This window comes from Cicer arietinum, chromosome 6, assembly GCF_000331145.2.
Source record: "Cicer arietinum cultivar CDC Frontier isolate Library 1 chromosome 6, Cicar.CDCFrontier_v2.0, whole genome shotgun sequence".
In the NCBI taxonomy this organism is placed as follows: Eukaryota; Viridiplantae; Streptophyta; class Magnoliopsida; order Fabales; family Fabaceae; genus Cicer; species Cicer arietinum.
This window is the reverse complement of record NC_021165.2, coordinates 14,023,865-14,036,384: the sequence shown is the minus strand read 5'-3', so window position 1 is coordinate 14,036,384 and position 12,520 is coordinate 14,023,865. Positions and strand designations below refer to the sequence as shown.

The 12,520-nt window shown below is 30.8% G+C and overlaps 2 protein-coding genes across 2 annotated transcripts in view; both read right to left on the bottom strand.

The window, feature by feature from the left end:
- The window catches only part of LOC101495250 (probable protein S-acyltransferase 23), a 6,743-nt gene extending 2,301 nt beyond the window's left edge, over positions 1–4,442 (bottom strand). Inside the window, exons 1-8 of the mRNA XM_004504824.4 lie at positions 3,936–4,442; positions 3,265–3,405; positions 2,331–2,443; positions 1,886–1,965; positions 994–1,157; positions 572–707; positions 358–457; positions 209–266 (exon numbers count right to left, since the gene is read on the bottom strand). Coding sequence (XP_004504881.1) covers positions 209–266; positions 358–457; positions 572–707; positions 994–1,157; positions 1,886–1,965; positions 2,331–2,443; positions 3,265–3,405; positions 3,936–4,166 — 1,023 coding nt within the window. The 5' untranslated portion in view covers positions 4,167–4,442. The remainder of the gene's footprint in view (positions 1–208; positions 267–357; positions 458–571; positions 708–993; positions 1,158–1,885; positions 1,966–2,330; positions 2,444–3,264; positions 3,406–3,935) is intronic.
- Positions 4,443–7,133: 2,691 nt separating this feature from the next.
- LOC101494916 (probable sphingolipid transporter spinster homolog 2) lies at positions 7,134–12,027 on the bottom strand. The gene is made up of 15 exons (XM_004504823.4): positions 11,644–12,027; positions 11,303–11,431; positions 10,559–10,660; positions 10,165–10,269; positions 9,961–10,036; positions 9,802–9,876; positions 9,484–9,643; positions 9,255–9,333; positions 8,900–8,997; positions 8,699–8,775; positions 8,444–8,557; positions 8,241–8,360; positions 7,998–8,126; positions 7,680–7,758; positions 7,134–7,552 (listed from the first exon to the last, which is right to left on the bottom strand). The coding sequence occupies exons 1-15, from the start codon at positions 11,778–11,780 to the stop codon at positions 7,410–7,412; spliced, it is 1,623 nt and encodes a 540-aa protein (XP_004504880.1). The 5' UTR covers positions 11,781–12,027; the 3' UTR covers positions 7,134–7,409.
- Between the last annotated feature and the right edge of the window lie 493 nt (positions 12,028–12,520).

The window sequence follows — 12,520 nt, the reverse complement described above, 5'->3', positions numbered from 1 at the left end:
CTGAAAATAATTCAAGTGGTTTTCTAACTAGAAAACATCTAAGTTACCTACCACCAAGTCATTACTCAAGAAACAGGACCCATGTGATATGACAGTTTTCCATGGATAAAATCTGGCCCAAGTGAAAGTCTTGTCTTGACAAGACCCGTCACTTTTCAAGCAACTAGAAACATTTTTGATACAAAAAAACCTTGAGAAGAATACATACCTCTGCATCGCTTAGAGATCCCAAGTCTCCTGGCCGTTTTATATAACCTGGATCTTTACTGCATATGATTGAAGATAACATCAAAAAAATACCGTGATGGTGGGTTTGAAAATAACCATCAAGAAAGAAAGCATGACGCAGAAAATTACCTACTACACCTATAAAACATAATCAAGGAAGCAGCTACTAGAGAGAGAGCTATCCATGACCAAAGTCCAACAACAGCGGTAATCTTTTTAAGGTTAGGAGCTGGCATTAACGGAAAAGATTTTGTCATGGTAAGTAATCTTCATAGAAATACTCAAGTAATATGAGTGCATTGTATATGTGATATTGCAAATTGGAATACAATTTTGAATATACCTGCAACAATTGAATTGATGAAGAGGATCGAGAGAAATACTATAATACACAATAAAATGGGAGCATAACCAATGTCTGTCACCACCCCACAATAAAGTTTGCCTCTCCAGTGATTATGAGCCCGTTGTTGATTAGACTGACAAAATGAAAACAAACACTATAATCAGTTAAAGAGACAATAAGGGTATAACTGCATAAACAAAATGCAACAATACACTGTGCACATGAAGGCCCTGTTCACATTCATATACCTTCACCTTACAGCTAATGCTTTGGGATGGTTGGCTATTTTTTTTTATGTCAAAACAATTATGTCCTAATCATAACAAAACTAAATTTGCCAATGGTTATTGATTACCATAAGTTTCGTCAAGAATGTTCCTGAAAATTTACACAACCAATGGCCTTATAAAGGTACGTACAAGGAAAGGGGCGACATGTCGATGACCTTTATCATGTGCTATTTGTACAGGAGTGAATCCTGCATTGTCCTTCACCATCAATTCTTCCTTCGTCCCAGCATGCACAAGCACAGCGCACGCCTCTGAATGTCCTCTTAATGCAGCCCAATGCAACGGCGTACAACCTAAACCAGTTTTATTGAGTATTATCTCATCAAAATCCAAAACTCCCAGCAAAACTTAGCACAAACGACCGATTTCAAAAGTACTAATTAAAATGTTTCAATCTGATGTACTAATTAATAAGAACGTTCAAATTTTTACGGATTTATCATCAAATGTCTAGAATATATATTCTCAAATTTGTGTCCTAAACAAACTCAGACTGTATGTGAGTCTGAAACATTATAATTTCAGAATTTACTTCATCATACAGACCCCTTGAACCAGCAACTATAAGACATTGAAATCAAAGTGTATATGATAATCTAAAGTTCATAAAACAATGGTAAAACATGTTCACTTTGAGTAATTTTTCTTTTTGATAGATGTATTGGGATTGGGATAATGAATCCTCAGAGCAGAAAAAGAAAAAGAAAACCAAAACAAATACAGAAATCATAAATAAAGTCCTATAAAAGAGTTGTCCAATCTCATATAGTATGTTTTATTCTTGCAAAGCCTGTATAACATTTAGTACTCAATACTAAATTATCAAATCCCATATAACATTTGCTTCCCTCCTGAGTGATCTCTATTCTGGCATATGATAGAATGATCTCAAATATGCATATTTCAGGCTGGTCTTGACCAAATATTAAACACTAGATAAAAAAGGAAAGGCTAATATGAAATAAACATAATTGAGTACTTAGAAAAAAGTCAAGGAATATTAAATGTTAGCACAATATACCATCTTTATCTTGTCTTCCTTGACTTGCATCTCTAAATAGAAGCAATCTTATTGTATCAGCATATCCCTTATACGCAGCCCTGGTTGTAAGAATTAAGAACTCAAGAAACTAAGTAAAAAGAAAATTAACTTCTTCAACACATGTAGCTTGCAGAATGCACAACAAATATTTGGGGGGAGGGAAGTATTTAGGGTGAACTTCAACAAATAGACACTGGTTAATAATTCACTGGTAAATAATCCATCAAATTAATTGTTTTTGATAAAAACAACTATACATTCTGTATCATGTAAGCATTATGTGCCAATTTAAGAGAGATTTTAAGTAATTTAATGAGTGCATTAAAGTAAATATGGTGAAATAGGACATTGACAATCAGTTACTTTCAAAATAAGGTTTCAAGGCCATCGCCAATGCATAACAATCTAGAGCTTTATGGCATACCAATGTAGGGGACTCCTTCCGTCATTATCAGGCACGTCAAAATCGGCATGGTATTTTACAACAATGTGATTCAAGAAAGCAGTCTGCCCATATTGTGCAGCAACGTGAACTGCCTGCATGAAACGTTGATTCAACTTAAGGAAATAGCACCATACGAGCAAATAGATTCAATTTATTGATTCCGTTGAAAAATTAAAATGAATTTGACTCGTTTACTGAGCAATCAAACAGAACATCTAAAAGCCTATTTGTTTTCATTGTTTCCAACACAAATCTTTGAGAACAATATATATAAAGCAAAAATAAGATGGCCTTTTTGTAATTTAAAGCGAACAGAATTCTCAAACCAATTAAGACTTAAGTGTTTATCTCCAACTCTATCTATATATGTGTGTGTGTCATTAGACTACTCTGCAAATGAAAATAAAATTATTAGAATTAGAATTACTTACATATAGGAATGCCAATCAGGAATTTCCAAATAGATATCGTTTATTAGCTAGAATAACTTAAATACTTATAAATGTTTTGAAAATTTATTATAAGTTTGATTAATAAGTCAGGTGAAGCTTTAATATTCAGATATTTGAGCATCAAATAGAGTATAAAAGTGGGTATACAATATCTATTCAGGTACACGAATTCCCATATGGGTGGTTGACTTCAGATTATGGCTAGGAGTATCGGTGAACAAGAGGTTGGTAGTTCAAACTTGTAAATCTTTTTTTTTACTTTAGTTCAAATTTGTATTTGCGTTTGGATGCAAAAGTTTTAAATGGTTAACCCCCAATCCGTGCCTGGCTGGGGACAACTCTAATCACATAGAACAAGCAAATCCTCTTGAAAATTTTATGAAATCACTAAAACCATCAAAACAGTAATTAGGCACACCGCCACACACATTAAAGAATGTACTGCAAAGGGAAAACAATACCCGGTATCCATTTATATCAGCGGCTTCAACCCGAGCACCATTCTCCAAGAGCACGTCAGCAGCTGCAATTGAACCACGAACTGCTGCCCAATGCAAAGCCGTTTGTTGCATGTTGTCTTTAGCATTGACATTAGCCCCATGCTTCAAAATAAGCCCCCCAAGTACAGTTAAATAAAATGGTATTCAGCACAATTCCATTTATAAGTAGAAATGAAATCTAACTTCAGCACACAGAATCCCCATAAGAACGGGTTTATTTGAATCGACGTATTACTAGCATAAGTACTTGTGAGACTATTTTGGAGAGCTTATCTAAATGGCTTATGGAATGTCTATAAGTTATTTTTAGCTTATTAATTTTGCCATGAGCTCTCCATAATAGCTTATAGCTTAAATGGAATCGGTTGGACTTCATTTTCTGTTTTGTTATAGAAATAACTTATAAATAGCACTTACTACTATATGACAAGCATCCATGCTATAAATGCTTAACTAAGCTATCTATCCGAACTAAGCCTAAATTAACAAAATAAGAAAGACTAATTGCAAGCACGAACAATAATGATACACCGAAAACAAATATATTAAAAAGAAATAAATTTGATGTTGATGCAAGTTGAATTGTCAAAAATGGAATAGAAAAGTAAAAAAGAGGAATTTTGATATGATACCTGAATGAGATAGTGGACAATTTCGTGGAAGTTATTGAGAGATGCCCATTGAAGAGCATAATAGCCATTAACATCGGAAACAGAAACAGAAGCAGCGTGTTGTTCAACGAAAGTCCTCAATTTTTGAAAGTCGCCATGAGCAGAAGCAGTGAAAACATCGAGTATTGGAGGTTGGTGGTCTTGTTGGGGCTTGGACTCCGATGATACAACCTGGATCTCGGATGAAGCCATTGATAGACTCAGGTAGCTGCTACAGCATTCAATTGGGAATTGATGTGACGTTAGGGTTTGAAAGGGTCAAAATAGTATAATTAATTAACTAACTCAAATTGGAAAATGGAAATGATGTAGGTTGAGGAGAAGGTTCTTTTTCTTCTGCTGCTCTATCTCTTCTTCTTCGACTCATAGTGATACAGATACCACCTCCTCCATTTCCACTCACTCCATCTTTTCTCAATTTCGATTTTCTATTCCAATTAACATGTTAATATTCGCCCATCAAAAAACTATATTTATTTCTTTGTTTTTTTAAGGAATGTGGTGGAAAAAAATTAATTTTAATAAAATATGGATACAATGAATTTAATTTGTAATACCATATACATCCGATCAAATTTATTATAGCAATTAATCTCATATAAATTTGCCGTCGTAATAAGGTAATTTATAGTTTTATTAGGTATTAATACCTAACTGAAGTGGCATATTAAATTATTAAAATAATGATGATTAAATTTTTTTTAATTGCTTTTTAATATCTAAATTTCTTTTACTGTAACCATTTATCTGTATTGAAAATTTAATGGAACCTCAATCATTACAACAAACAACAATTTTGAGAAGAAAATGGAAACTAAAAAACCAAATAATTACTGTAGGTTAATTATAATTATTACGTCAAACAACAGTTTTAAGAAGAAAAGCGAAAGAAGATTTGTTGAGACCTATTTAATTGAATTTAAGAATATTTTGTAACATACATGTATCAGGGGATTTGACGAGAGAAGCGAAGTGATAAATTTGTCTTAACGAATCTTTGATAAATAACAGACGAAGAGGCGCGAATGATTTTTCTTTTTTTTCATGTTAATGAATCTTATAAGTTAATTTACAATTGTAAATATCAATACACATGTAATGTCTTACTTTCTCTTATAATGCAAATAATCTAATTCATCGGTCTGATTGGTTCTTTGCACCTAGTTTAAAATTCAGAGACCAGATTATTTTATATACTAATAAAGTGGATATCTACCGAAAATATAATATTTTGTTTTTCACAAAATGATCATGATTGGATAAGATTATTAATATGTTAGTTTCATTTAAAAATAATTTAAATTTTAGAACAACATATTTTTATATTTTTATATGTTAGATCTTTCAAATATTCTTTTAAAGATCAAATGTTCTTAGTATATTAAACTTTGTTTATTTAAAAGATTAAAAAAATATAAGATAAAATTATCGTTTTTTAAAAAATGAAAACAAATCTATTCAAATAAAAGTATATGATCTTTTTCATTCCATGAATATTGATTGTTAAATTATTATTTTCTACTTCAACTAAATTTTAATTTTAATCTTTTAACTTCTTAATTTTTAAGATTTTAACTCAAATTAATTAAACTACTTAACTTTTTATGAATATAATGACAATAAAATTGGATAGAAGTTAAATTTAACAAAAAATATATTCAGCAGAGCTTGATTTTTCTTTTGTCTAAATAAGTTAGAGACTACTGCATGACGTTAAAACAACGTGCAACATTCCATGTGGATCCAGATCAATGCCAAAGAACTATAAACTTGTGTGACACATCAAGTTGACAAATCAATGTCAGCTCTCAAGCTGTCACATTGGGATACAACTATGTTAAATAACTTTTACATCATAAATGTTATACAATTAATTATATTAATCAAATGATTTGATATTAATGCAAGATCCATTTAAAAGGATACATATTCAATTAATATCCCACGTCATATGATTTAATGACATTATAAAGTTAGCACATGAACTTATTTTTACCACCACTCATAATTTTGTAGATTAATAATCTTATTCATTAGCATTTTTTTAGTTTAATAAATATATATTATCATTTTAAAATTTTCTCATTTTATTTTTCTATATAATATGTATTATTTTCAAAACACTATTACAAAAGTGGAATATGGAATGAGGTAGAAAAAAAAATATCTTTATAGAATTTAGTGTAAAAGTGACTAGGCATATCCTTTAATTTTTTTATTGTTATTAAAAACTCATTTAAGATTAAAATCGTTAATAATATGAGAATAAAAATAAATAACGATCAATTGAAAATTCGAATAATAAACTATAAAATTTAAGTTTGAATTTTTGCTAACAAAAAATATTTAATATCTAATAGAATTATTTTTAGTAAAAGAAATTTATAGAAGAAAAAAAGAGCTATGCCAACTCATAAATATCATCAAAAAAAACAAAACGCCAACTCATACAATGATTCAGAAAAATTCATTTCCACTTCACATTTCTAAAAAATCATACATGATTTTAAAAGTACCAGATAAAAATTGTGTTTTTCTTAAAAAGCATATTTCGAATAACATGAAAATCTTTTTTTTTTCTAATATATACTTCAAAAGTGACTTTGAAGTAGAAAAAAATAAACTCTCTCAATCTACTACTCATCGGTAACTTCTAAAGATTTTCATTATTATTTGGAAAGAAAATGAAAACGACTAAACACTAAAGAAGGTATCCACAAAGGATCACCAAGTAGGATTAAGTATTAGTATAAATTTTCGTAAAAAAAAGTATTAGAATAAATGGATTGTTTCCACATCAAATACCTCAGTATTTTCTAGCGCAACTCAATTTCTTAATCAATCAGATCTCAAGCACATAACTGACTGTTTGATAACATTAGTTGATTGACAATAAATACTAAATTATTTCTTTTCAAACTAAAATACTAGTAGTATGAAATGGAGAGTAACTTATCAATTTAGTGTTCAACATTAAAAAATAAAATAATTAAAAAACTTTTTCCTCAAGTTATTTAACATGCATTGAAATTTATGTGATACACACCTGATTCACAAGCAGTATTGAGATGTTTCATGGTTTTTACTTTTATATATAAAAAAGTATATAAATGTGAAAATACGCAGGCATGATGACATATTGGAGAACAATTAAGCAGGTAGTGCCAACATAGTATTATTTATTTACAATGTTGTACCCAAGATGGTGTGAAACATAAACATAGCCAATAATCTCATATGAGAGAGTGCATGGCTACACAATTTCAAGATAGATTACTCATTATTGTATTATTTCATTTCCACTAAGCAAAAGCAAGAAGATACTTACACAAAAAAATAAATTTTAATTTAAACATTAAACAAAGAAGAAAGCTATTTACAATTAATGTATGAAAAAACTACTTGGACAGGCTTCAAAAGTTATAAAAAGGTTAATTAACATTCTTGAGATTGAGAAACCGGCGATGTTTCTTCGGTTTTCTCTTCAAGCAATGGCGCGGTGGTTGTTCCTTCTACCCTTGATGCTTCTTGATGGTCAATATCTTCATTAAATCTATCAACACTATGCAAAAATATTCCTGTGGTAACACAATATCATCACAATGAGTTGATTATAAAATTTTATGCTCTTATATGATGATACATAAAAAAGGAATGTGAATTTTTTGTATCAAATCAACATGTTTCAATGATATGATCACTTACCTATAAACCATATTAAAGCTGCTGGAAAAAATATTGTTGTTAGAATCAACGCGGTAGTTCTCCAGTTGTTAATACTATCCTGTATGCATAGAACACAATAAAAAAGTGCCAGTAAGAACCTAAAAAGAAAGCAACAAAGTAATCCCTCTGGAACGAAATATAAGGAAAAATGGCATCTGAAAAGTTGATGTATCTAGTCTAATTAGACCAGATACCATTTTTACTTATATTTTATTTTAAAAGGATTAATAGCCAAGATAAGATTCCCATGTAAGATTTGTAATTGTAACTAATATACATCTCAAAATGCGAACTAACCTGGACAACTCCGACAAGAGGCGAGGAAGGTACATCTCCAAAGATATGAATAGCAACGGTAGACATAGCCATTGATAGCGGCCTCAAACTTGGTTTAACACAATGGAGACATACATAATTCACAGGACCCTGAAAATTAAAATATTAACAATATAAGAACAATACAATGTATATATGGAGCAACATTTAATTTCTGAGTTTTGACCGGCAATTTCTCAAGGCTCACACAAAGAAGGGGAGTACCTGAGTGGCGAAAACAAGTAGTTCACCAATAGCGAAAAGAGCCAAGAAGCCATACATGCTTTTAAATAGGAAGGCACCGAAACAAAATGCACCACCAACAAATGTTGTGAATGAGAGAAGCTGAAAAGAATTCAAGGAGCTTAGGACATGTATATAATTAAATAGTACTAGAATCCACTCACATTCAAAATTCATATACCAACCTTAAATGCATTTGATAGGGTGTTAGTCATGTAATCAAGAGCAAAGCCTCCGGCTAAAGTGCCCAATATTCCACATACAATTGTAATTCCTCCAAATATCATATCTGCATTAGTCTGACAAAATGAACTGTTGTTAATAAAATAATTTTATACCAAGGACCATTGTGTTTTACCAGTAAATTATCTTAAGGTAGCAAGCATACAAGAATAAAATATTATGCACAAACTTGGTCATTAGATGAAACAGAGTCTCACCATGTTATATATACTATAACCAGCTTTGGGGCCCCAATACGAGTAAGCGCCTATGACAAAGTTGTATGCTATGTAACCTGCAAATAGGCATTCGGTAACAATTGAATAAAGAGACGCGGTAGAACGATATGATTTGTCAAAAGTAGTACATATATAGAGAGGAGAAGACAGTTGAATATGAAGAAAGCAGTTGAAGCATACCTAGAACGTTGACGACGTAAACCTTATCAGACAAAAGTTCTTTCATATCTTTCAGAAATATTTTGAGCTGATCTAATATTCTGGTTGCATATTTTGACCTATTATTTCATGAGAATCAACAAAAAAAATGTAAATCAGTCACTTAAAGATTATAAATCATTAGCGGCAAAAGTTTTAGAAGGATTGAGGGATAATCATTCTCAGCTGGAGGAAGGAATTTTGTCCTTAAAAAAGCCGAGAAACATTGACAGGATAAATGCCTCTATAGGCACTATAATGGCAAATCAATCATATACTCAAAATATAGAAACCGCTATATAAATGAATTAATGAAGGATAAAGGTGATTTTCTCACTTGGAATGTTCGTGTGAGCTTTTATCTCTGAAATCTTCCGTGGACAACGATTCGTCGTTGCCATTTGAAGCCTCCGCATCTGTCCATCAAATAAGAGAATTTTGTTAAGCTCAACAAAACGATATTGTGAGTTACAATTCACAAGTAACACAACACACATATTTCTAATTTTATTTTAAATCAAGGATATGCTTAAGTCCGGGCCAAATTAATCTAAAAAAGTTAGTACCTCCCAAAGCAACTGATTCAAGTGCCAGCACTTTTTTTGAATCAGCAGGGACAAAACCTTTCAACTGCAAAGGCTTCATAACAAATCCCAAAATAGCAAATGGAAGCATCAATATAGCCTCCACCCAAAACGCATAACGCCAACCAAAATGATTTCCAACCTGTTTATCAACAATGAAAGGATAAAATCAAACGGAAATTCAAAAATAAGTGAAAGGAGAAAATTGCCATTTCAAGTTTATTGTAATTGTAAGCAAGCTACATTGCAGATATTACTACTAGAATATAGTATTGGTATTAAAAATAAACGAAAACTTACCAAACCACCATAGACATAGCCAATTGCATATCCCCCTGGTATACACATGTAAAATATAGAAAGCCACACCGTTTTCTGATACATACACAAGTATAAGAAAGGTTAGACAGTAATTAAAATACCAAATAATATTCCAACTTCCAAGGAAAAGAAACAAACCTGTTCAACTGGGGCATTATCGTCAATGAAAGGTGCTGCAAGACTTATAAATGAAGCCTCACCAACACCAACGAGCCTAGATAGAATGAGAAAAGAATAAGGATACAAATAAGAATATAAGATGGTTCCAACATTTTGTGATACTATGTAAGTAGTCAATGCAGAAACCATAAAGTTTGAAAAGTAACCAGGAAAAGCACTTACATGCGACAGACTGCAATTGACCAGAAATTGAAAGAAAGACCACAACACAAAGTTGCAAGAGTCCAAACAGACAATCCAACTCCAATAAGTCTAAAAGGGTTTACACTGCAAAATATAGGAATAATGTAACTATTAAAGCATGCTTAGCTTTCAGAAGCTTCATAATTACATTCATTGACAACATATCTTTTGAAGCATAAAGAGGTCAAATAAGCAACAGAGTAGTCATTGATTCACTCGTTCAAGAAGAAGACTAAACTAAAAACATTGGAAGCCTTCACGATAAAATCTATCAATTATAATAAGATATTAAGACTTAATCCTAGAACAATGTGTCTTATTAAAGAATTGGAACATGTAATGTAACAGCTATTTCCACATAAACAGTGATTACCTCTTTGATAGAGATGCAAATATTGGAGAAGCCAGAAGAAGTCCAACCATAAAAGCAGATGATAGAACTCCATCCTCAAAATTGTTCAAGTTAAAATCTCCCCTACACCGAAGTAGAAAAGACTATTGTCAAGAATTACAACTACAAAGTTCTGAAAATTTAGTTCTTCATATTACAGTACACAATCATGGTACGAAACACAAGGAAAAGCTCATACAGGCAACAACATTGGTTATATTGAAGAATATAAATTGAATTTTCCATGTAGGTTATTGATGCTTCTTTTGAGCAGCATACATTACAAAAGGGGGAAAATACATTTACCACCAAGATCTCAATATCAATTCCCTTCTCCCTGTATAATAGTAACTTAACTAAATCTTGCCAAATTTTTTTATTTATTAATATAGGTTATTTATTCATTTTAAATTATTAAAGATAAAATCATACAGATAAACCCTCAATTCAATTTAAAGCCACAACAGCATCCTCTATTCTTGTTTTGAATAAAGGAAAGGAAAGGCCATTAAATATCAAAGTTATTAGTTTGACAAATTGGTTTCTATTTATCATGCATTAAGTATTCAAATCCTTTGAGAACCATGTAATACATGCTGTGTATGTAACAAAAATCAAGAATCAAGACAATTTAAAATATTAGCCCAAAACAACAAGTTTTCACTAATTATGTAGAATATCTTAGTATACAGTATTAATTAATTAATTAATTAAAATGAAACTTACTGTATTCCAGTTCCAGACGTGCAGGTACCAGCTGTGCAAGTTTCACGATGTCCATTAACACCATTGCTAGCTATTGCTCCTCGGTCCAAATAGTTTAACATATTAATCGCACAAAATATAGCCAGTAACCTACACAGCATCATAAAACAATTCAAAAATTTCAAAATCCATACCCCACATTAAAAAAAAAAAAAGTCCCCACACCCAATAAAATAAAATTGGGGAAAACAAAAACAAAGCCAGAATTACTCAAAACACAAAAAATCAAAATTTGATTGATTTCCCACGTTTATTTTCAAGCATGGATCTAGCAACAAAAAAAGGGGGAAAAGGCGAATTACCTCTTGGGTGTAAACCAAGAAGTTGAAGGAATCATGGTGGACTTGGTTACCATGTGTGGCTCGACAGAAAGAACGGGGTTAACGGAAGAAGAAGAAGAAGTTTCAGGTTTGGGTTCATGTTGACATGGTTGTGCCATTCAAATATATAATAATATATTTGAAAAAGACAGTTATTATTAAAAACAGAGAATAGAGGTTGAAAGTAATAATAGCCTGGGAGAAAGAAGAAGATTTGTTTTTGTTGTTGTTCTTCTTCTTCTTCCTTCACCCAGTCTATTTCGTCGGTAAAGTAATTCGAAGTTTAATAACAGAATTGTTTCTTAAATACGGAGACGAATTTGCTTATGATTAGGAATCCAGGTGGTCTTTGTTGTTATAACATCTCATTTTTAATCCTACTCATTCTCCTTTTTTTTTTTTTTTTTTATAGTTAATATTCCAATTATATTCAAGAATCACACTTATCTTTTGAGCTCGTCGTTTCCTCAAGGTTGTTATTGTTATAATATAATTATTTTTAATATAGTTAGTTATCTGTTATTCAAATTATATTCAAGAATCACACTTATCTTTTGAGCTCGTCGTTTCCTCAAGGTTGTTATTGTTATAATATAATTATTTTTAATATAGTTAGTTATCTGTCGAACATTTTTTAACCGTCCTTTTAATAACTATAGTTAATATATATTATTATTTTTTAATATATATATAAAATAAGATAGATTAATTTTAGTTTTAGTCCTTATATTTATATTAATTTACGAAATTTGTCATCTTATTTTAAAGTCTACAATTTTGGTTCATCTCTCGTATTTTTGAATTAAAAAAATGATGATTTAATATATTTTAAATGACATATCATACAATTATATGATAT